The following is a 23,375-nucleotide window of genomic DNA, read 5'->3' on the forward strand; positions in this document are numbered from 1 at the left end:
GGTTTGTGAGCTTTACTGTCTCCTGCTGGCCAGGAGCACAGTTCTGCTCCACACACTGAGAAGAAAAAGCTGCTCATAAAAAATGATATAATCCCATTCAGTGTAGAAATAGTAAAAGTATATGATTTAAGTGTAATATAAGGTTAGGACACACAGCTTTATTCAGCGTGATAAAGATTTCACAATTATTGTGTCTTGCACAGTCACCATCAAAATAAAAGTAGTAGGGTCCCATGCAAGTACTACAATTAATACATTAGTACAAAAATACTGGAAAATTACAGCCAACATCACGACCAACCTGTGTCTGAGGTAGGGATACAAAGAAGGCTGGTGAGTTAAGAAAATAAGGCTAGTTCTTAGTCTGTGTTATTAAATATTTCTTTTTCTTCCAAGAATAAATAAAACGGACTTTCTATAAATGAGTTTTAAAATGTGATGTGATATAGTAAACAAAGTTGATCCTCATTTCTTTTTGTTACAGCTTAAAGGTAAAATAAATGCTGAAAAGTTCTCACTTAAAATAATTGATGCAAAATACAGTACAAGGCAATGGTGAAGAGGGCAAAACACATGAAAAGGTAAACTTGACAAAGCATATTCATATTGGCAGGCATTTAAAACTGAAAAGAAAAAATAAAACTGAAAGGTCAGTGGTGTTTCCATTTCACAAATAAATGGATAGGAAATGGTTAAAGGAACATGGAAAAAAAAAATCAGTTGCAATTTGAGTACTTCCTTTCAGTCAGAGGTAAAACTATACTTTTTTTAATGTAATGGTTGAATCCTCAAGAGGCAATGACATGGCAAGAGATTGGTTTTGGACTGTGGACTTCAGAGTTTACTTCATTCTCTGTCCTCCAAGAGCATCCTGAATAAATTGTAAAGTACGTTTATAGAGGAAAGTGTCCTTTTTTTCTGGCTTGCAGATGTTGAGGTGATCCACATCCACCTGGATGAGGTCCCCAAAACCCAGATCTGAATGAGAAAAAGGAGAAATTTTGTTTTCTGATATCAGATACCTAAAACTGACAATAGCCTTAGAATGATGATAAGAAAGAACTGCTGCTGCTTGTTGTTCAGTTGCTCTGACCTACCTGCCGACTGGGGTGGAACTACCAACATTTTGAGCATTGGCCCAATGGAGGTTGGCAGTGTTTCTGCAAAGCTAAGGACCTTGTACTCTTGATCCTTTGCAATGCTACAAAAATTTTCATGTAAGTCCCGCAAAGCTGGAGAGTCTGAGTAGAAATAGATGAACAGAAAAATTATGTGTAACTGAGACCTTAATCTTAGCAGGAGGAATTAAAGGTGCAGTAAGCAATTTCTGAGAAACGCTGTTGAAAGTGGATCGGATCGAGAACCACAACACACTTGTAGCCAATCAGCAGTAGGGGGCTTGATGATGGGGGAGGAGAGAGGGAGATTTGATGAAAGACTGTAGAAAGAGAGATGTCTGAGAGACATTACAAAATAGAAAAGTTCAGAGGAATATCACTGGAAAAAGAAGAGTTATGATCAGGCAAAAGCTTTAGGAACCAAGTTAATATAAGAAAAGCTATCCAGCGCTGGGAAAACCTGAAAACGGACACAATATTTCTGCTCCATACGTGAGTAACATTGCTTTTGCTGTTTCACAGATACAATATATGCGGTTGTTGTAATGTTAGCTATAGTAACAGGACAGTTTTGAGTGTCATTGTTTGTCTGGAGCTGGTGTACTGCTGGCGACTAACAACCAACTCATGCTTGTATAAACTCTTGTGTCCTGTATGTTAATTTTTTGCTCTTCCTCGTTGTTCGTTCATCATATTCGCTTTATTTTTTGAGAAGCATGATTTTGCTTTGCTTCAGCAATGATAAAGAGACATCCACTCTTGCATTGAGTGTTGTACATTTTGAGGACGGAGCAATGAAGGGAGGGGTGTGTTTGTTTGGGTTGATTTCAAATATCAACAGTGTTTCTCAGAAATCGCTTACTGCACCTTTGACATTATATTAAAATTCAGAGAACAAAAAGAAATCACATCATACCTCTACATAGTTCTTTCACTTCAATGGAAGGAAACAGGAGGTATCGGACATTTACAGAATACCCAGCCATGAATGTGCCGTGATGAGGAACACTGTAGAACAGAATTCCCTTTGTGTTCTTGATCAGTGCACTGAGATCAGGATCTTTTGAGGCATCTAAGAGGATCTTTTTCACAAGTAAACCTATGAATCAAATTATGATACAGAGTTGGTCAACAGACCCCATATTACAAATTTTTTTTTTGTAAACCACAAAAAAAACGAATATTAAAAAATAAAAGTCCCTATTGAAAATGAATGTATATATATATATATACAGTGCAATGCATAAGTGAATACACCCATGCTAAAGTTGACTAAAAAGAGGAATAAAAAAATCATATTTTGGAAATTGAACTTAATGCCTTAATTTAAAAAATTAGGAAAAATCCAACCTTTAAGGACACCAATTTTCTTTGTGAATGAATAATGTATTGTAAATAAATAAATGTTCTTCCTTAAAATACATGGTGCATAAGTGAGTACACCCCTATGTTAAATTCCCATAGAGGCAGGCAGATTTTTATTTTTAAGTATTTAAAAAAAAAAAGAAATTAGGATACTATGCATCCTGATAAAGTTCCCTTGGCCTTTGGAATTAAAATAGCCCCACATCATCACATAGCATTCACCATACCTAGAGATTGGCATGGTTTTATTTCAGTTAGCCTAAAAGCTAGTTTGATTTGCATTGAGAGATGATCTTATGGAAAGTACCCCATGCCAATCTCTAGGTATGGTGAAGGCTATGTGATGATGTGGGGCTATTTTAATTCCAAAGGCCAAGGGAACTTTATCAGGATGCATAGTATCCTAAATAAAAAATAAATAAAAAATACTTAAAAATAAAAATCTGCCTGCCTCTATGGGAATTTAACATAGGGGTGTACTCACTTATGCACCATGTATTTTAAGGAAGAACATTTATTTATTTACGATACATTATTCATTCACAAAGAAAATTGGTGTCCTTAAAGGTTGGATTTTTCCTAATTTTTTATTCATTAATAATGATTTTATTCATTTTATTCATAAAGTCCAATTTCCAAAAGATGATTTTTTATTCCTCTTTTTAGTCAACTTTAGCATGGGTGTATTCACTTATGCATTGCACTATATATATATACATATACAGTTGTAATCAAAATAATTCAACCCCCATTGCAAATCAAAACAAATCAAACAAAAGTAACTGAAATAGCTCAACACAACCAATGTTTCAAGTGGTTTCCCCAAATTCAACTGAAAATGCAACTTTTAATGACTTCTGCAGTCTGAATAGAATCCCTCACAGCAGCACAAATCTGCAAAACAGGTGTTGTCTCAAGCACACCTGATGTGACTTATCAAGGGCTTCATTAGTTGCACAAGGTGTGCTTGAGCTAGAACACATTAAATATCTGAGCTGGCTAGGTTTGTTGAGTGTCACGTTTGACTGCATGTTAGAAATATGGCTCAGTCAAAATAATGGTACAAAAAGAGAAGAGAAGAGAAGATATCATCGCCCTTCACAAACAAGGAACAGGATACAAAAAGATAGCAAAGGCACTAAATGTAACTAGAGACACCGTTGGAAGCATAGCTCGCAAGTTCGCAAGTTAAAGGAACTGTGGTTACACTACCTGGACGTGGCAGAAAAAGGAAGCTATCAACAGCTGCAACCAGATTTCTGGGAAGGCAGTAGGGCTGTCACTTTTGTGAAAAAATCCTGTTCGATTTTTGAGATATAAGTGTTCATTGAATAGATTGTAAAATCGATTTTCCATGTCTAAAGACGTTTCCATTTTAAACGCCAAATATAGGCAAATCCACGGACAACTACTGTACTAGGCATTAGGACGAACGTAAAGAGGGCGCTTGAGACGCGCACAAGTCAGCAATATTTCTGATGATTTATTGGCGTGAAGTTTCATGCAGTGTGTGGAAGGCAAGATGGATTCATCCAAGTATCAGGAAATCCTAGAAGAAAACGTCATGCCGTCAGTGAGGAAGCTGAAGCTTGGGCGTCATTGGACCTTCCAACAGGACAATGATGCCAAGCATACCTCAAATTACACCAACAGGCTTGGTTGCAGAAGAAGTTCTGGAAAATTCTACAGTGGCCATTACAGTCACCAGACTTGAACCCCATAGAAAATCTCTGGTGGGATTTGAAGAAAGCGGTTGCAGCACGCAAACCCAAGAATATTACGGAACTGCAGGCCATTGCTCATTAGGAATGGGCTAAGATTCCTCAGAATCGCTGCCAGAAGCTGGTGTCTGGTTTTACATCACATTTGCAGGAGGTCATGACAGCAAAAGGGTGTTCTACTAAGTATTAAAGATGTTGCCACGAAGGAGTTGAATAATTTTGAGACTGCAGAAGTCATTAAAAGTTGCATTTTCAATTAAATTTGGGGAAACAACTTGACACATTTGTTGTGTTGAGCTATTTCAACTATTTCATATATATATAAGCAGTGGCAGTTTTAAATGCAGTTCAAACAGCAATTGTAATAGGATTTTGTTGTTAATTGTTATTTTGTAAAAAGCTATTCTATCGCAAATAAATGTAACAGGAAGATTTGGAAGTTACTCTCATATTCAGGTGCTGGTTATTGTAAGACCCACCATGGACTAACCTCCCATACTGTGGGCTACCCAGACCACAGGCCTGTCCCCTACACCTGCATCCTTCAACTTCCTCAGCAGTTCCTGACTCCTGTAGGCCAAGGACTTCCTGTATAGCACAAAAAGTGAAAAGAAAAAAAACCTAAACAAACATTGACACCATGTATGCTACATTGAGTTAATCAGATGATTTACGGATGTAGATCATTGAATATTCACACCATGACTGTTTACCTTTGGTTTTCAGCAGGACACTTAGCCTTCCAGTCACTTAAATGGGTGTCATACTCCACAGACAGGATCCTGAGGTTTGGACAGTCTTCAGCCAACCATGACTGTGGAAAATACAAAATAAGATTTGAATTCCTGACTTTGAAATTTGATCTGACTTTCAAAATACCTCTGAAGCTCTGTAATGCCATTATACCGCAAATAGTATTTTGGTAACTGAGATTTTACCCATATGTTTCTTCAAGAAAACATCTGACCTTGGGCCAGCATTCAGTGTAGTCCTCTCGGACCCCCTCCACCTTGTCATCATCCGTCACGTCAGGGTCCTTTTGACGCCATGTTTTAAAAGCTGCTCCCAAGAGGCCGTGCACGAAGAGAACATCAGCTTTGATTGGCTGGCTGAATAAATATGGAAAACATATATTAGTAAAACAAATCATCTACACTACCCTTTAAAAGTTTGGGGACAATCAGATTCTTTTTAAAGAAATTATAACTTTTATTCAGCAAGGATGCATTAAATGAATCGTGTGACAGTAAAGACTTTTATAATGATACAGAAGATTTCTATTTAAAATGAATGCTGTTCTTTTAAACTTTCCAACTATTTTTAACATTGATAATAAGAAATGTTTCTTGAGCAATAATCAGCACAATAGAATGATTTCTGCGGAATCATGTGACACTGAAGACTGGAGTAATGATGCTGAACATTCAGCTTTGCCATCACAGGAATAAAGTACATTTTAAAATATATTAAAACAGAAAATGGTTATTTTAAATTGTATTAATTACTATTTTATTGTATTATTGATCAAATAAATGCTGCCTTGGTGAGCATGAGGCATTCCAAATAAGCTAGCATGCTTACTTTGTGCGGCATTGTGGGTGCAAAATGTAAACACCATCCTGGTACTTCTGCCTTACTGCATCTCTGTCCAAATTGGCTAAAGCGCGGGCAGCATAAGATGCCTGCATGATGTGTGGTGACTGGATCATCTTAGCCAGGACAGACACCCAACCTTAAGGACAACCACAAAATAAAATAAAATAAATACTCTATTCAACATTAAATCTAACTCATAAATCAGTAATACTAAAGTACAAGGCTAACCCGACTGCACTATGGCCGTGTGTGCACTCTCATTCAGGGCGAGATTTCCAATAATTCGCACAATGTTGCACTGAATTTTCGGAGAGTCTCTGCGAAGCTGGTAGACTCTTTGCAAGAGCTGCAGTCCTCCATTAGCAACAATGTGGTCACAATGACTGCGGACCTGTGAACAAAGAACAACCCAATTGGAAATGCTTTGAATTTATATGTTTATTAAAACCAACAATGATTTGCTCAAGTCAATTTGGGCTTAAAGGGGTCCTATTATGCCCTTTTACGAAGTCTTGATTTTGTTTTTGGGGTGTACTAGAATATATTTTCAAGCTTGATTGTTAAAAAAATGCATTTAAAAAATAAATACATTTATTTGTTACATTATTACAGCTCTTCTCTACCCAGTCTGGCCAGAACACGCTGATTTCGATGAAGCCCCTCGTTCCGAAATACAAAATGTGCTGTGATAAGTTAGCTGGCCCAGTGTGTTGTGATTGGCAGCGCTTGACGCGTGTTCGGGAAATGTCCCGCCCGTCCATAACAGCGAGTTCTTCTCTAAATACTGAGGTTGGCGTCAATTTCAAACAAATTCGAGCCCGATTCAGACCCTGACAGTGTCTATTTGACTGCGAAAACACTAGCTGTGTCCCAAATGACACACTATACACTATGCACTTGTACACTATGTACTCAACCATGTAGTGTATGAACTTTATACGTCTGATAGCCCCTCCCTGTCCACTACATAACTAAAGCTGCAACAGTTGAGTGCAAGAAGTGTCCAACATTCCACACTTCGTTTTTTCGGGTAAATAAGTGCATCATCCAGGTACTTAAAGTGCACTTTTTTTTTTGTGTGTATGTGAACACACTACTTGCACTATTTATACTACAAAATGGCATAGAATAGTGCACAAGTACGTGATTTGGGACGCACCTACTGTCTTCTTTAATGCAGCTCATCCAGGCCTTGCAGACCTTTTTTGCATATTGCGTAGGTGGGAATTATTTAAATGAGGACTTCATAAGATCCGGGTAAAAACGCGGTGTAGTCCAAACAAGCCGTTCGTTATAGTTCTTGAAAAGTGGATTTTGTCAAATAAAATATCTCCCTGTGGAGCAGACTTTGAGCTTTGTAACCTTGCAGATCTTTTTAATGCTCAAACTGCAACATTACAGACTAAATAAAGTGGAAAAAGTGGAAAAGCATAATAGGACCCATTTAAACTTAATTAAACTGAAGGTACACATCCAGAAATATCTACAAAACATCACTCATCATACACAAGCATCCTGTTTTCTTTGATCATCGGCTACTTCCTTGTTGCAAAATATATGTCATATAGCAGAGTTTGTAAATCTTCACCTTTGAGTGCTGGACCAGGGCCTGCAGGCAGAACGTCTCCACCTTCTCAGAGGGGGTAGAAGTGAGACTTTGGGCGTAGGGCAACCCATTTCCTCCAAAACACCACAGCCCTCCCTATAACCACAGACCAAAATGCACAGCTGACGGATTGCCTCTTTTTTATGGATATAAATTCGACCAAATAGAGTGCAACAGTGCTTGCTCACTTTTTCAGCACCCTTGGTTCTGGAAGTGTTCTTCCCATTCATATTTCCCATGGGGATTTAAAAAAAAAAGGCTTTGTTCAAGAATTTTAAGCAATGAACCAAACCTACCAGCTACGAAGTGAATCACAACATTACAAACTTTGATTTGAAGTAAAAAAAAAAATATTTGAAAATTAAACAAATAGACTAAGGTACAAGACGGTGTTCAGTCAGGGAAAGAACTACAATCCCATGAAACATTGTAAATGACTTGAAAATATGGATTTAAAGATGCTCATTAAATAATATATTTCTATGTTCATTGCAAAATATGCACATTTAAATATTAAAGTAGTTTGAGAGTGTAGGGTGATTGACTATTACATTCAGTGTTTCATGGGAGTGGTCAGCCGGTTTTGATTTTCTGATTGGTTTATCACCTGGAATTCCACTGTTAAACAATTACGTAAGACATAAGTTGCCATATACAGCAATATCAATGAACAACCTTGTAGCTCACAAAAGTTTATAAGCTATTGTTAAAAATCAGTTCCCCTATTGAGAAAATGAATGGGATCTTTATTTGCAGATGCTGGCTGTTGCACTCTATAGCTTGAGTGTGTTTATGTCTCACCCGTTGAGAGGCCAGTGATTGGCTGCTCTCTCGAAGTGCCAGGGAAGTAAAGTACTGCACACACAGATCCACCTCCGACTGGGGCAGAGATCCCAGTAACTGCCTAAGTTCCTCTTCTATTGATATATCCTATACATGCACAAAACATTAGCACTAGTAGCTGACAGCAGTTCAATTTGGCTTTTGTCTGAATGATAGCTACCCACATCATCAGTGTGTGGCAGTAGAGGAGGAGGGAGAAAGAAGCGCAGGTCCACGTTAGGTATGCGGGCGAGAGCCACAGATGTGCGCTGATCTACCACCTGTGCTGCAGTCCGGTATTGATAATCTGTGTCGGATAAGACAAAAGATCAATCAGAGCTCACAGAATATATAGTGATGTGTTTTTTTCTCTGGTGGGCAAGAGAAGTAGAAATAGTTTTTTTTTCTTTTTCAGCAAGAACATTAATGGCAATAAATCTTGTAATAATGGGATTGAAGTGCTGCTGTCTCTCACCCTGCCAGTGGTGATTTTGGGCCAGTTCCTGCACAGCCTGCTGTCTCACGGCCCGGTCAGCAGAGAAGGTTCTTTTCAGCAGCATCCAAAGCGCACATTCATTAGGATCTGCGTCTAGATGACTGAGACGCTCTAATTTAAAAAACAAAATGAACACATGCTCATTTCACATAACTACAAATACAATGACACGCTAGAAATTATGTTCAAATCATGATTTAAGTTGAAATGAATGATTTTAGCAAAAGTCAAATGGAAACAGATGCCTTCAGTTAAACAGAGTACAGTAAAGTTTTCTATAGTCTATCAGTCTACTACTATGGCACACTTTGCTAAACTGTTTTGTGCTAAACATACACTACCATACAAAAGTGTCAGTAAGATTTTTTTTTAATGTTTTTGAAAGAAGGCTCCTATTTTCACCAAGGATGCATTTATGTGATACACATCTTATGTATTACTTTCACAACTTAAAATGACTGTTTTCTATTTTAATATATTTTTTAAATGTAATTTATTCCTGGATGGCGAAGCTGAATTTTCAGCACCATTACTCCAGACTTCAGTGTCACATGATCCTACACAAATCATTCTAATGTGCTGATTTGATGCTAAAGAAACATTTCTTATTATAAACAGAAGTATTATCAAGCAAGTTGTGCTGCCAAATATTTTTTCTACAAATTGTGATATTTTCACGTTTCTTTGATGAATAGCATTTATTTGAAATGGAAATATTTTGTAACAAATGTATTTACTGTAATTTTTTTATCAATTTAATGCAAAGCATACTTGCTGAATAATGGTACTCATTTCTTTAAAAAAAATCTTACTGACCCTAAACTTTTGAACAGTAGTGTATGTTATAAACTACCCTTCAGTCTCAAACCTGATGCCAAGTATGCTGTGATAAAAAAAACATTTAAAGCAGTGTATTAGATTGCACATTATGCACAAGAACAGAGATACCTGTCCCATTTAAAACAGAACAATATTCCATGTCAATTCCTCTCTGAATAACTACAGGTGACATCTAGTTAAAAGCATTAACAGGCTCCATGACTTGTCACTACTCACCGTCCAGTGGGTGACGAAGAACTCTTGATGTAATTTCAAGAAACTTTCTAGCTGCTTTATGAAGCTCCTTCCTGGTCTTGATAGCGAAGCCTGAAACAGGAATATTGTCTGTTGAGGGCAATTAATCAATTCCAACAGGTAAATCAATTGTAATACACGAATGGCCTGTTTTAATGTCTAATTGTAAAAAATATAGAACAATACATTTATAATATACTATCAAAAAAATTTAATCTAATTGAAGACTATATGATGCCCCTTCAAAAACTTAATTTATGTACTGTCTGTTAAACCAAAGAACTCTTGAAGCAAAAATACTGGTCTGTTGTGTTAGTGGATTGGATTTTATTGTTGACTACTATTTTGAAAAGAAAGCCTGAACTGTTGTGTAATGACGTAATGTGTGTGAGAACGGAGGTGAAGGAGTAAAAAAATAGAGATGACGTTCGCTACTCGGGTGCTTCATTGTTTTATAACTCCAGACAAATACCACAAATTGTTTGTTCGAAGCGTCTCATTTTCATCACTAGCAAGTACTTTCTTAAGCAAATCAGGACCACTGAGGCACATTCGTTTGCAGTAGTGGTGTAGCATTTCCTCATTTGCAAGTTGCTATGAGGAATAAATGTAAATGCAAAATGATCTTTCAGCTCAATGATATTTACACACTCTCTCAAGCACAAAAACACACAAGCGTGAAAACTGAATGTACCAGAAGCAAGGCTCTCTTGTTCCCTATTAGTGGCGTGAGTCAGGTAGATGTAGGACTTGTGCTTCTCCTGTAGTATTGCACTGGTGTCAATCGTAAGGGCCTGGTTGAGAGTAACCACCTCATATGTGATGAAAACACAGCCTCTGTGTAAGCAAACTTGATAAAGTCACTATATGTTTCAGAGAGAGATAACAAATCTGGCTCAGAAGATATATTACTTTTAACATCTGCTTCCTCTGACATTCTCTGTAAAATTGTATGATATCATTTTATTGATGGCTTGTCAAATACATGTAAAAATAAAAAATAAGAATCTGCAAGCCTACCCCAATACTATTGCTCCTGTCACTTTTGCTATTTTTCCTAGAGACAAGAAAGAGATGAAGACCAGCATTCAGTATTATTCAGTTAAGCATTCGGAATAAATCTGTCAATTTATCAAAGCAATAAATGCAGGGACTATCATACAGGACTGATAGGAATGTAGCAGCCACAAACAAAATGTATTTTTTATGGGAAATATAGACTACCATTAAAAGATTTGGGGTCGTATTATTTTCTAAAATGTTTTTGTAATAAGTCTCTTACACTGAACTAAGCTGCATTTATTTGATCAAAATAACTGTCAAACAGTAATATTGTGATATTTTATTACAATTTAAAATAACTATTTTCTATTTGAATATAAGAATTGTTGAATATAATTTTTTCCTGTGATGGCAAAGTTGAATTGTCAGCAGTCATTGCTCCAGTCTTCAGTGTCACATGATCCTTCAGAAATCATTCTAATATGATGATTTGGTGATCAAGAAACATTTTATTTTTTAGCAATCTTAATGAATGGATCTATAATGAATAAAGTTTCAAAGAACAATGTTTATGTGAAATATAAATCTTTTGTAACACTGTTTAACATCAATTGTAACATAAATGTCTTTACTGACACTTTTGATGCGTCCTTGCTAAATAAAAGTATTGTTAAAAAAAAATCCTACTGTTCATAAACTTTTGAACGGTAGTGTAAATTATGAATAACAACAAAATATTATTTGTTTATCTTAAAAAAAAATAGAAATAAGGGTTTTAAAATGTATGTAGAGATGTCCCAAAGTCACAAACACTACATTTAAGAATATCAGGCCCTGTTTTATTTGGTAGGTATCTTGGAAAGTGCCAGATATATTAAGGCTGTGTCTCAAATTCAAGTGAGCATTCCTAAACAACCTTTTTTTTTTGCACCATAAATGCAGTGAAAGTGGGCATGTCAGTGGGTTCAGGCTCTTACTAAGATCTCTCCATGGCAGTGCTCTCTTCACAGCAGGTCCAGTGCTGCTGCTCAGCCTCCGGACGCGGATCAGTCGCATGGCGGACACAGACATTGGCTTCCCTCGCAGATATCAGACGATTGCACACATCAATTCTTGGCCAGAGGGCCGGTGAGACATATATAGGCTACCAGCTGTTTATGATTGCTGGTGATCTTCTCACGTCGATTATAACCTAGATGCTAAAGGTTAATGAAGAGGTGGTGGAGTCATGACATGCCAGAGGAGTCACTGTCAGTTGTTTTCATTCTCTCTATTCAGTTTCGGAAACACTCAACACACTTCTTTAGTTATAGAGACTGCTGATATCAGGCTAACTGCTTACTAAACATCTTACATGGGTGATAATTCGTCATTTGATGAGGTTTAATAACCAGTCGGCTTGTAAGTTACATGAAAAAAGCTGAATAGTTGGTGAGGCATTCTAGCGAAATTCATTGCGTGCTTTCGAACAAAATTGTCATTTAACGAATGAAACTACGTTAAATGTGCAATTTACCTGTAACACTGAAGTTCCTTCTGATAAACGCGGCATTAAAAATCACGCTTAACAGCAAATATAAACAGGAACTGTTTTCAAGACTGAACGCGCTTTGACGTAGAGCGCCATTACCGTAAGTATCGCAAAGTCAGTGTCACGTGTCGAAAATGTACTACCGTAATGCTCACTTCTATTGTTCAATGTTTTCACGCCTGCCTGTAATAGTCCTAGTCCAGAAAAAATCAATAAAAAAAAACCAAACAAGTCCTAGTCCAGAATACTTTGCTAGAATATTGACGGTATGCAACTAACACCAAACAGGATCTCTAAGTCAGTTGTGCAGTTGGCACAGTATGTCTATATAAACGTTTAATTCGTTAGCATACATTTAAACCTGTTGAGACAATTCCTTCCTCTTGTCAGGGAAATCCGTGCATGGTCACTTCAAGGATGCCAGGTCACTTCCAGGATGTGTGTGCTCTAAACCCTCTTGAAAACACCTCAACATTCGTCCTTGTTCTGTTCATTCATGTTTAACACTCTACAACTGACACATTAAAAGGATAGTTCACTCAAAAATTAAAATTCTGTGTCCATTTAGCTTATGTTGTTTCGAACCTGTAAGACTTTCTTCTGTGGAACACGAAGATATTTTGAAGAACACCAGGGTTCAAACAACACTGGACTTTTTTCATTGGGAAAAAAACTTTTGTGTTCCACAGAAGAAAGTAAGTGATGGTCACATGAGGGTGGGTAAATCTTGACAGAATGTTCATTTTTGGCTGAACTATCTCTTTTAAGATAAGTGTATAATGCTCTATGTATGAAGGCATTTGGTTCAGTTAAAACATGCAGATGTTTTAGACAAAAAATTATTGCAAAATGCATCGTGTCTGTTTATTTTTACAAGTACAGTTGCATTGGGAAATATTTACAATGATTCCAAAAGACTAGTGTTCCCAGAAAACAAGCCAATAAATACACAATTTAACGAGTTTGTTGCAAAACTATTTTAAATTAGTGTTTGCAATAACTGTCTGTCTTGGAATTTACAAGAGATCAGAATAAAGGTCTCAGAGATATGTCCTCATGCTTATTGCGACCTTCAACATTTCATGCGCTCTCTCGCTCGCTCTCTCTCTCTCTCTCTTACACAAACATATATCTTTTGGCTTTTTTTAATCAACCTATAGAAACAAAAAACTCATCTTACTCTCTCTTTCAAACACTTTCTGATATTTTCGATTGACTTTGCACACTTATGAACAAACATAAATATGCACATATACACAAATCAACACATACAAGTTTAAAAAAACTGGCCATGTCAGTTTAAGTTCCATCAATATTGCTTTCAGTTGTCCAATTTTCCAGTCCAAGTCAATTAATGCATGTATATCTTCCCCCATAACAGTAGCATGTCCCCTTCCTTCACGTGGTGGTCTCCTGATAGGCTCGTATGATGCTCTCGTAGGCAGGTGGTGGAGTCTGGCCAGCATGGAAGCCCCTTAGATTGTTGTTGCCCCAGAAGGAATCCGGTCGGGTTCTGGCCCGGGGTGGGGTGACCATAGAACCGACAGTGCTGGTTGATCCAGCCGCCCCAGGGCTGGTAGTGAGAGTGGGGGTTCGTGGCAGGCTACCCTGGGCACCTTCCTCTGCCTCGCGAGCAATCTGGCTACACTGAATGAGAGGATGAAAGGTGGAGGCCCGGAAGCTTGATTTGCGGCCCGGTGAGTCACCATAGTCTATCGGTGAGGACGAGGTTTGCCGATGGAAGGAGAAGGCAGCGCTGGCCAGACTATTATTGCTGCGTCGGTCGAAGCCACTGCTGTGCCGACTGTAGCCTGGCCGAGAGCGTGGTGAGGACGAACGGGTGGTGGAGCGGGACTGGTGGATGGGTACACGTGTGATGTTGGCCGATGCCCGTCGACGAGACATCCAGGTCAAGATCATATAGACCACAGCTCCCAGCAGAAGACCAACAACCATAGAAAGAAAGAAGGCCAAAATCACATCCCCTGGAGAAAGGAAAGAAAATGAAAGTGGTAAAAAAAAAGAAAAGAAAAAAAAGTTTGTGACAGTTTGAGTCTACACTAGTTGCCAATAGTCTGAGCCAGTCTGCAGGTGTTGGGCAGTCGGAGTTGACAGATTTCACTGAAAATCATGCAGTGTAAGATGGGCACAGACTTTTTTTTAGCTTCACGTGATTCCATTCAGTCAGAGGATATCAGACATGTTTGATATTTTAAGCCGATTTTAAAACACACATGCTGTGTCTAAATATGCCTACTTCCATACTATATATTAAGTAAAAAATCAGTATGTGAGCTGAGTAGTATGTTCAAATTCACAGTATTTATAAAACAGAAGGCGAAAAATTACCTGGATGACCTACTGTACTAGTTCCGGCGAGATTCTGAAGCGCACATTTAATGGATACGGAAGAGGATTTATGAATGGGAGTGAAGCGACGCAATTGATGCTATGGGTCACATGACAACATGGCGGATGTAATAGGCTACCTCCAAATTTCATTCATACTGCAGTAGGCACACATTCATACTATATAGAACGTACTTTTTTTTTAATGGTCATGAAGTAAGAGTGCATCTCAAATGGAGGGCTGCGTCCTTCCTTGACCAGTCCTTCTGAGGCTTCTAGGGCAGCTATCCTCCTATCAGCATTGAACGCTAGATTGAGATGGTCTATTAAGTCCGCATTGGCTACGTCACAAATTTGTTTCCGCCCCCCATGGCCACGGTGCGAAAATACTATTAAAACTTAATTTTGGAAACATACTTTGTATTAAAAAGCATTATATTTGCTGGCTTTTTGTTAATGCAATACAGTGAGGGCTTACATTATTGGCAGTTTAGTGTAATTTCCATAATTTGGGACAAGTGTTGCAAATTCGCTTTAGCTACAAGCACTATGATACACGCATTGGATGGCTGTTGTCACAGTTTTATCTGTTTATTGTATCTGTCCCTATACAAATAAAACATTAAATTTACACCAAAACAAAAGATAACATCTATGCCAAACAATGTTTTGTCTTACATTTTATAATGAACTCAGACAAGCTCTGCGCCGACTCGTTTTCCGTCAGTTATTTTCGTGAACTGGAATGTGTGCAAATGATTCTGTGCGTGATTGAAGGACATGAAGGAGGCACTTGATGCATCCTTCAAAATGAGCTGAATAATTAATTATTCATTGAATAATTCGCTTATTGTTTTCTTTTCCTTAATGGAAATGTCGCTGAGGATTGGGCCAAATTCCACAATAAAGGGCACACCCAATGCTTTCTTATCCTTTGCAGCTAAAGTGAATTAAATAGTTAGCATTTTAGGAAGCTTCCTGTTATGGCATTCCACTGTCTACTCTAGAGAAATACCAATTTCATTAGCACACAGGACTTTTATCTGGTAGGTCCTTTTATCTGGTAGGTAGCAATTGGGTTAAAAAGCATAGGATAGGAGCCATGTGTTCTTTTAGTGTTATATTTGAACGAAACAGACAAATTATAGCCATTTTTAACCACAGCACATAACAATTCTACGTATTATTATAAGAATATGACAACAGAAACTCTTTAGAGACTTGTGTGTGTAACGTAATATGGATATTTATATGCAATTTTCTCCCTGGGTGAAAGGAATCACAGTCCAGAGTGAAGGATCATCTGGAAATGACATTTGGAGAGACCTAATGGAAAAAACTGCACATTGGCGGTGTTGTTTTTTATGGACTGTTTTTGCCAATATATTTTACCGCTAGTTACTACTGTCTGCATTTCTGTTGAAAAACGAGTTCTCCTAAAAGACTCGAGACAGCATTTTCTACACTCTCCAGATTTTTTAAAGAAGTACAAAGTTGACAATGTAACATTGTAAGTTAATTTCCATGTATGCGAAAGAGAACCCTATATCAAGTGTGTAAAGATGGCAAAATATCTTACTCAGTCCGAAGGACTCCAGTATGTCCACAATTAGATGAGTGCTGTTATCCGCCATAGCTCCCTCCAGAGATACAGGGGAGACGAGAGGGGACACAGTCTCTCCCCTCCAATTCTTCCTCTCACTCTTCCTTTTAACTTTTTCTTGTGTGTCTCTCTCTGTGTCTATCCAGCTCCCCAGTTCTAGGGACCCTCCTCTCTCTCTTTCTCTCTGTCTGCGTCTCTTTTTCAGCCCCAGACTGCTCAGCACTGTGGCACACAGGATCCTCTCCAAGGCCGGGGTCGCTACTCTGTTGTTTGTGGAAAAGCAAAGTCTTCACTTCACATTTCCTGCCTTTCCTGCTTAAAATTAGCAGCAGGCTGTCCTTATCTCCGCAGACCAGGGTTCCTGTGGGATGGAGAGGAAAGGGAGGAGTGTACAGAGAGGAGGAGAATCAAGGTGTGTGTGAAATCCATTTCTCCTCCTGTCATTTGTCATCCTTCCCTTGGCCAAAATTCATCATATTTTACTCGTCCCTATTTTCCTTTCTCTTCCAGTCGCTTGGCATGAACAATGACGTATACAATGAACAATACCATTGTGTCACCATGATGGCACTTTGCCAATCTATTTTAAAATGTAATTTATGAGATTGTAAAGCTTTCTTTACTGTCACTTGTTTTTTAAATTAATATAATTTATCTTTGCTGAATAGAGGTATACATTTATTTCACAGTACTGACCCCAAATTAAATAGTTGTGTATTTATAATATAATAAATAAAATATAATGCTATACAGTTTAAAAATAGCATTTAATTCAATTTTTGTATTTTTAATTTTTAATATGGCCATTCAAGATATTAGAGGGATGTGGACACATTCGTTAATGTTTACAATGTCTTTTCCACACATTACAGTGTGTAAATTAACATAGAAATGGCAGCTAAAAAAAGCACAGTATAAAATCAAAACCAAACAGACGAAACCCTAGCATTTTTCTATGTATTTCATAACAAAAGATCTCATAACACCATTTCCAAGATTTTTGAGCTTTAACTGTTCCACTTTGTCTGCTGTAGTCTTGCTGGTCATCACAACGCTTCAGATTTTCCATGTAGAGTGCCAACTTTGTGCTGGGTTATCCTGGCGAGGCTAGCTCTTGTAAAAACAAAACCCTGATAAGATCCCTGCAGAGAAAGCAGGATTTTGCCCTGAACCAGACCACTTTCACCTCAGTGTGCTTTCCTTTCATAGTGTTCATTAAGGGTATCTGGAGGTTAGTGATTAAGAACAGTAGATAGCATGAGGTTTTAGGACAGAGCCGCTGGCCTGGGAGGAACGGGACAGGCCCTATACTGACATTTCCTCTCATTGTTGCTTTGGAGTGCAGATATCAGCGATTGCCTTACAGTTCTGAAGTATACATTACACTTCATTTTCAGCCTCTTATGTGTTTTTGCATTAAAAGAGCCCACAAGAACATGGCCGAATCATGTTTGTGACCTCTCGGCTATAATTTATGAGAAAGAGTTTATTTATTTAGTTTTGCAATTGAAGACATTCATTATATAACCTGAAATCTTAAAAAAAAAAAAAGATTATTGTAAGGCTTTCACTGAAGTCACTAATAATATATCAGAAATAAAAGCCAAACTTCTTATTTCATCCTAAAAATAGTCTACAGTTCTACAATATATATTTATTTTTGCACATTGTATAATATATATATATTTTTTTTTTCTCTCACTAAATTTTGTTTAGTATTGTATTAAATAAATGTATTAATAAATAAAATAAATGTTACTGTAAGGCTTTGGCTGAAGTCATTCTAATTTATCAGGAATGAAAGCCAAACTTGTTATTCCATCCTTAACATAGTCTATAGAATACATTTTTTTTTTTTTGTGGTATAATAGTTGCAAAAATTTTTATTTTCATGATATGTAATATATTTCATCCGATTTTTTTCCTGTATATTTTGTTTGGCATCTTATTGTGTTATTTATTTGTATTATTTATGGCTGCTGTAACTCCTCTATCCCATCCCGCCCTGTCCTATCCATATCCTGTCCTGTCCTATACTATCCTTCTATCCTATCCTGTCCTGTCCTATACTATCCTCCTATCCTATCCTATCCTATCCTATCAGTCTTCTCTTGATGGACAGCAGATGGCTCTGTTACTCTTTAGAGAACATGTTGCAGCTAATCATCATTTCAGGCTGAACTCTGATTTTTTTTATCTGATTTGCATTTCAAATAATTCCCTGGACATCACCGTTCTTGATCTTGTTTGCTAATTAGTTTGTTTATTTGCTCGACAGTGTCTTGTCTTTCTTTGTATTCTATTTCTGGAAAACATTTGAAAACAATGTTGCACATATGTGGTTCTAAACGGTTTGTCACCTAATGGGCTCTTCAGAATGATGGAGGACACAGAGGCTTCATGGAGAAGGTGAGTGAATGTGAATGACATAAGATCCTCTGCGCACAAGGACTTATGTCAGTAACTTCTTTGCTGTGCTCTCTCTCTCTCTCTCTCTCTCTCTCTCTCTCTCACTCACATCCATCTGCAGTGACCGTGTAGAGGTCATTGCTAAGCACTGCTGTTTGAAAACCAGCAGACTCAGCAGAGCGGTCTCTGAATCCTGAGCTTAACGCTCCAGTCAGGCATTTCACTTTGCTTTTTTGCTATAACACGCGTGTGTGTGATTGAACCGGTAATGGAATTGAAAAGCATAACAGTGTGTCTATGGTACATATGGGAGTTTTTTTCCGCCCCTCTCGAATTTCACTTAATGGATCGGCATGCTTGAGATATGCCATATTCCAGCATCTTTTTTCATTTTCCGTGAGCAGGAGCTCAGACATGTAACATTTTAATCGAAACACTTAGCGTAATGTTGTCTGGCATTGCTAAAGTAACACACAGGACTCGATTCGGGCCTCACTATTGGTCAACAGACTGCACTCGAGACCTGCGCTCTGATTGGACACCAGGTGGCAGTGAAAACCAAATGCTGATGCCTACAGTAGAGTCTGAGAGGCAGAAAGAGAGCGAGAGTGCAAAGGGAAGAGGCTGCTTCCTGCAGAAAGCACAGAACTTCAAAGGGAGGAAAGAAACCGTATGTTTGCATGGCATGCACTGATTAGAAACATTTACGCTTTTTATATAGGGTTGATCCAGCTGATCCTAGATCATTGGAGAAGTCTCGGGTGGAGCCGCATCCGCTGCCCTGCATCAGCACCACTGACTTGGAATCAGTGGAATGGCATCTGCTCAGCGCTATGCCCGTTCAGACAGGGAGATTGCCAACGAGATGCAGAGGCTGCAGGGTAGGTGCTTACGCATGCTTTCTCTTAAAGGTGACCTCGCCACTGTGTAGGATGACACAGCATATATACGCAAGATGTCATTTTCTATAAAGACTTTTGAATAACTTGAATGTATTCTAACTTGGGTTGTGATGTTTTAGCATGTTTTGTTTGATGACTGCACCTATGATGTCTCTGCTCATGTTATGTGGCTGTCTGAGTTCAGTACGTCTCTCTGCAGCCGTGTGTTGTGAGACGTGCGATGCAAATTCCCAGGATCGTCACAGCCACACATGCAAAGTTTACGGTTGGTTTACAATTGATGCTTTGCGGTGCTTATGACGTCTCCAGTTGCAAGATCATCCTCGGGGAGAATTTCTGTCCTGGCACTTGAGGAGAGTTTGTTTGTGTTCATGAGGATACACATTCAGTTACACAATCCCCTTTTTCAGAAGTTTAAATGGTTTAAAAGTATAGATGCTCTTTGAATTAAGCACTGTGAAACCTGGTGTAGAGTATCTTTGGTCAGTTTCACATTGACCTGGATTGTATTGCTTGTGTGCCCTTCGTGTGGACCACTTTTAAGATTGAATCAGAGGCAGTGAATGAATGGAGAAATGAGATTAGGGTGAAGGATTGCCCAGAGAGAGACAGCGGGAATGAAGAAAGAGAGGGTTTGAGAGCAGAAGAGCTGACTCTGGATGTGTGTAGTTCTGCAATAAACAAGGTACAGTACAGCGTGTCACCTCTACAGTAAATTATGAAATGCTCTTTCCGCATTGCTCGTCTTCATAGAGTTAGGTAATACTCATTTTTTAAAGTAATAGTTTATTATTTCCCCCCCAAATAATCATTGTTTACTCACCCTCATGTTGTTCAGAACCCATACAACTTGCTTTTTTTTTTCCTGTTGAAAACACAAGGAAAATTTTTAGACGCAATTACAAATTTTCCATCCAAGTACAATACAAAATTCCAACCAAGTTCAATTTACAAAAGCACTATTTCTGTCAGGACCACTATCGTCAAATATGATTGACCATTAGCATATAGTTTGGATTGGCGAAATGGTTCTGTTCTGGGCAAGCATCAATAACCCCCCTTTAGGGTAAACAGAACAGAACCAACAAAAATGTATTGCAGATATCATTAATTCAAGATTTAAAGTACAACATAATTCGAGAATTTATTCTGATTCAAGGGGCACTCAGAAGGCCAAATACTGACTGACGAGAGGAGGAGCTGGGGATGGAGGAGGGTAATTCGCTCCTGAGAAACGTGATAGCTGCTGATAATACTGAAGGAGCTCACATATGTAATACAGTGATAGGTGTCGTATTCCTATAGGTAGACGTGGATCAGCTGAGAGTCAGATGATGCGAGCTTGACTAACGTGACCTGCCAGAACTGACGCTACGCTTAATATAAGTATCATTAAAGGGATAGTTCGGCCAAAAATTATATTTAACCCATGATTTACTCACCCTCAAGCCGTTCGAGATGTATATGTCAATCTTTTTTCAGACGAACATATTTTTAGTTATTTTAGAAAATTTCTTAGATCTTTCAGTGGTTATAGTGTGAAGCAACCTCCTTCAAGTCCCAAAATGTGCATGCATCCTTCACAAAAGTAATCCATCCGGCTCCATGGGGATAAACGAAGGCCTTCTGAGGGTAATCCGTGCGGTTTTGTTGTAAAAATATACATATTTAAAACTTTATAAACGAAAATAACTGGCTTCCGGTAGCGGTCGTGACGTAGAACGATCGTGACAGCGCAGCCAGAGAGCAGAGCAAAACAAAACTCTACGTTCGTTCTACGTCACGACGCTTCCTACGCTACGTCCTACGTCAGCATCCATCTCCGTGAACGCATATCGACCGCTACCGGATTTAAATCCGTTTCGCAAACACATTTATGTGACCAGGTGTAAATGGAATCGTTTTCATAAATCAGATAGCTATCCGATTTGAGAAAACGCATGAAGTGGCCAGGTGTAAACAGCCCCTAAAAGTATCCAAATTACTGTTTTTGGTCATTGTTTGTTGTTTGTTTTAGTCTGATCATTTCAATGAATCGGTTGATCTGGTTCACAAAACTGACCTAACCAGGTCAGTGTAGGGATGGGATGCACCGAAATGAAAATTCTGGGCTGAAAGTGAAACCAAATATTCTGGATGCACTTGGCCGAAAACCGAAACCGAAAATAGATAAATTAATAATCAATTAATTTAACAAACTTATTTTATAATCAATGCTCAAATATTTAAAACTGAGTTGTACAACATTTAAATTGCACATAAGACAGTTTTAGATCAACTTTTTTAGTAACAGAGTTGTTTCTACTTATTGGTGAAATATAAACATTTAAACAACAATAAACTGTAGGCTAATAACTTGATTTCATGATAGATTTATTCAAACATAGCCTAAATTAAAAAATTAAGATATTACTAACCAGGTTAAGTAAAAATATGTAATACAGTGCATATATTTAGCAAAATGCTCTTCTCTAGTTTTTTTTTTTCTAGCTAACTAATGAGTTTATGGACATTAAATAGCCTTGAATATAGGTAAGGTTAAAGGGTTAGTTCACCCAAAAATAAACAAATTATATGTTGTTCCAAACCCGTAAGACTTCCATTCATCTTCTAAACAAAAATTAAAAACTTTTGATGAAATCTGAGAGCTTTCTGTCCCTCCATTGACAGTTACACGACTGACACTTCAAAAAAGTTCATAAAGAGATTGTAAAACTAATCCATATGAATTGATTGGTTTAGTCCAAAATTTTCAAAGAGACACGATCGCTTTATGTGATGAACAGATTGAATTTAGGTTTTTATTTACACTGTAAAAAAAATAATCGTAAAAAAACGGTCAAATGACTGGCAGCTACGGCTGCCAAACAAAAACCGTAAAATTAAAGTAAAATATCTTAATTCCAATAAAGTGCAAAAACTATAATTTTACAGAATTTTTCATTAAAAGTTTTACAAAAAAACACTGTTATTTTACAGGTTTTTTCCTTGTTTGAATGAAGATATTTTACCTTAATTTTACGGTTTTTGTTTGGCAGCCGTAGCTGCCAGTCATTTGACCGTTTTTTTACGATTATTTTTTTTACAGTGTAAAACTTTTATTTTATGGATTTTTCCAAGATTATAATGACCAAACACCTTTAATAAAGTTATGGCACTAAAAGTTCTACTGAGAAACACTGTTATTTTACAGGTATTTCCTAAATTATTACAATCAAACACCTTCAATAAAGTTATGGCACTAAAAGTTCTACTGAGAAACACTGTTATTTTACAGGTATTTCCTAAATTATTACAATCAAACACCTTCAATAAAGTTATGGCACTAAAAGTTCTACTGAGAAACACTGTTATTTAACAGATCTTTCCTAAATTATTACAATCAAACATCTTTAATAAAGTGACGGCACTAAAAGTTCTACTGAGAAACACTGTTATTTAACAGATCTTTCCTAAATTATAACGATCGCAACACATTCAATAAATTGTCAAGACGTGCTCAAGAATGTAAGAAAACAGTTTTATTTTAGAAGACAAAATAAGTCTGTAAAAAAACTATAAAACTGATTAAAATCATCTCAAACTTTAATTTGCAGCACTTGTGTTTACATATAATTGAATAGTATTTAAACAATGTAAACTTGTAATCTAAATAAAATTTAATTATTCAGACCCCTGGGGGTCACATAGTTTTGATATTAAATATTATATGCTCTTTACATTCAGAATCCTTATTCCTTACTATACAAGTTTATTAATAAGTTAAATCAAAACATACAAC

At 37.5% G+C, this 23,375-nt stretch overlaps 2 protein-coding genes across 2 annotated transcripts; both read right to left on the minus strand.

The window, feature by feature from the left end:
* Positions 1-138: 138 nt before the first annotated feature.
* On the minus strand, positions 139-12,477 carry serac1 (serine active site containing 1). The gene is made up of 17 exons (XM_084431961.1): positions 12,317-12,477; positions 11,778-11,999; positions 10,819-10,855; positions 10,493-10,635; positions 9,781-9,870; positions 8,704-8,835; positions 8,414-8,535; positions 8,208-8,336; positions 7,389-7,502; positions 6,029-6,191; positions 5,786-5,936; positions 5,172-5,313; positions 4,918-5,018; positions 4,695-4,792; positions 2,035-2,217; positions 1,098-1,241; positions 139-978 (listed from the first exon to the last, which is right to left on the minus strand). The coding sequence occupies exons 2-17, from the start codon at positions 11,869-11,871 to the stop codon at positions 842-844; spliced, it is 1,980 nt and encodes a 659-aa protein (XP_084288087.1). The 5' UTR covers positions 11,872-11,999; positions 12,317-12,477; the 3' UTR covers positions 139-841.
* A 683-nt stretch (positions 12,478-13,160) lies between these two features.
* On the minus strand, positions 13,161-16,644 carry myct1a (myc target 1a). The gene is made up of 2 exons (XM_084432555.1): positions 16,260-16,644; positions 13,161-14,316 (listed from the first exon to the last, which is right to left on the minus strand). Exons 1-2 carry the CDS (start codon positions 16,312-16,314, stop codon positions 13,730-13,732), a joined length of 642 nt encoding a protein of 213 aa, XP_084288681.1. The 5' UTR covers positions 16,315-16,644; the 3' UTR covers positions 13,161-13,729.
* Between the last annotated feature and the right edge of the window lie 6,731 nt (positions 16,645-23,375).

This window comes from Rutilus rutilus, assembly GCF_951802725.1.
Source record: "Rutilus rutilus genome assembly, chromosome: 15".
Classification (NCBI taxonomy): Eukaryota; Metazoa; Chordata; class Actinopteri; order Cypriniformes; family Leuciscidae; genus Rutilus; species Rutilus rutilus.

Excerpts from the sequence above, each read along its gene's own strand:
- serac1 (XM_084431961.1), bottom strand. The coding sequence starts at position 11,871 with ATGTCTGTGTCCGCCATGCGACTGATCCGCGTCCGGAGGCTGAGCAGC. Across the intron at positions 10,856-11,777 it reads ACTGCCATGGAGAGATCTTA|GAAAAATAGCAAAAGTGACA; the intron begins GTAAGAGCCTGA and ends TCTTGTCTCTAG. Across the intron at positions 8,337-8,413 it reads TACTGCCACACACTGATGAT|GATATATCAATAGAAGAGGA; the intron begins GTGGGTAGCTAT and ends GTGCATGTATAG.
- myct1a (XM_084432555.1), bottom strand. The coding sequence starts at position 16,314 with ATGGCGGATAACAGCACTCATCTAATTGTGGACATACTGGAGTCCTTC. Across the intron at positions 14,317-16,259 it reads ACTGGAGTCCTTCGGACTGA|GGGATGTGATTTTGGCCTTC; the intron begins GTAAGATATTTT and ends TCCTTTCTCCAG.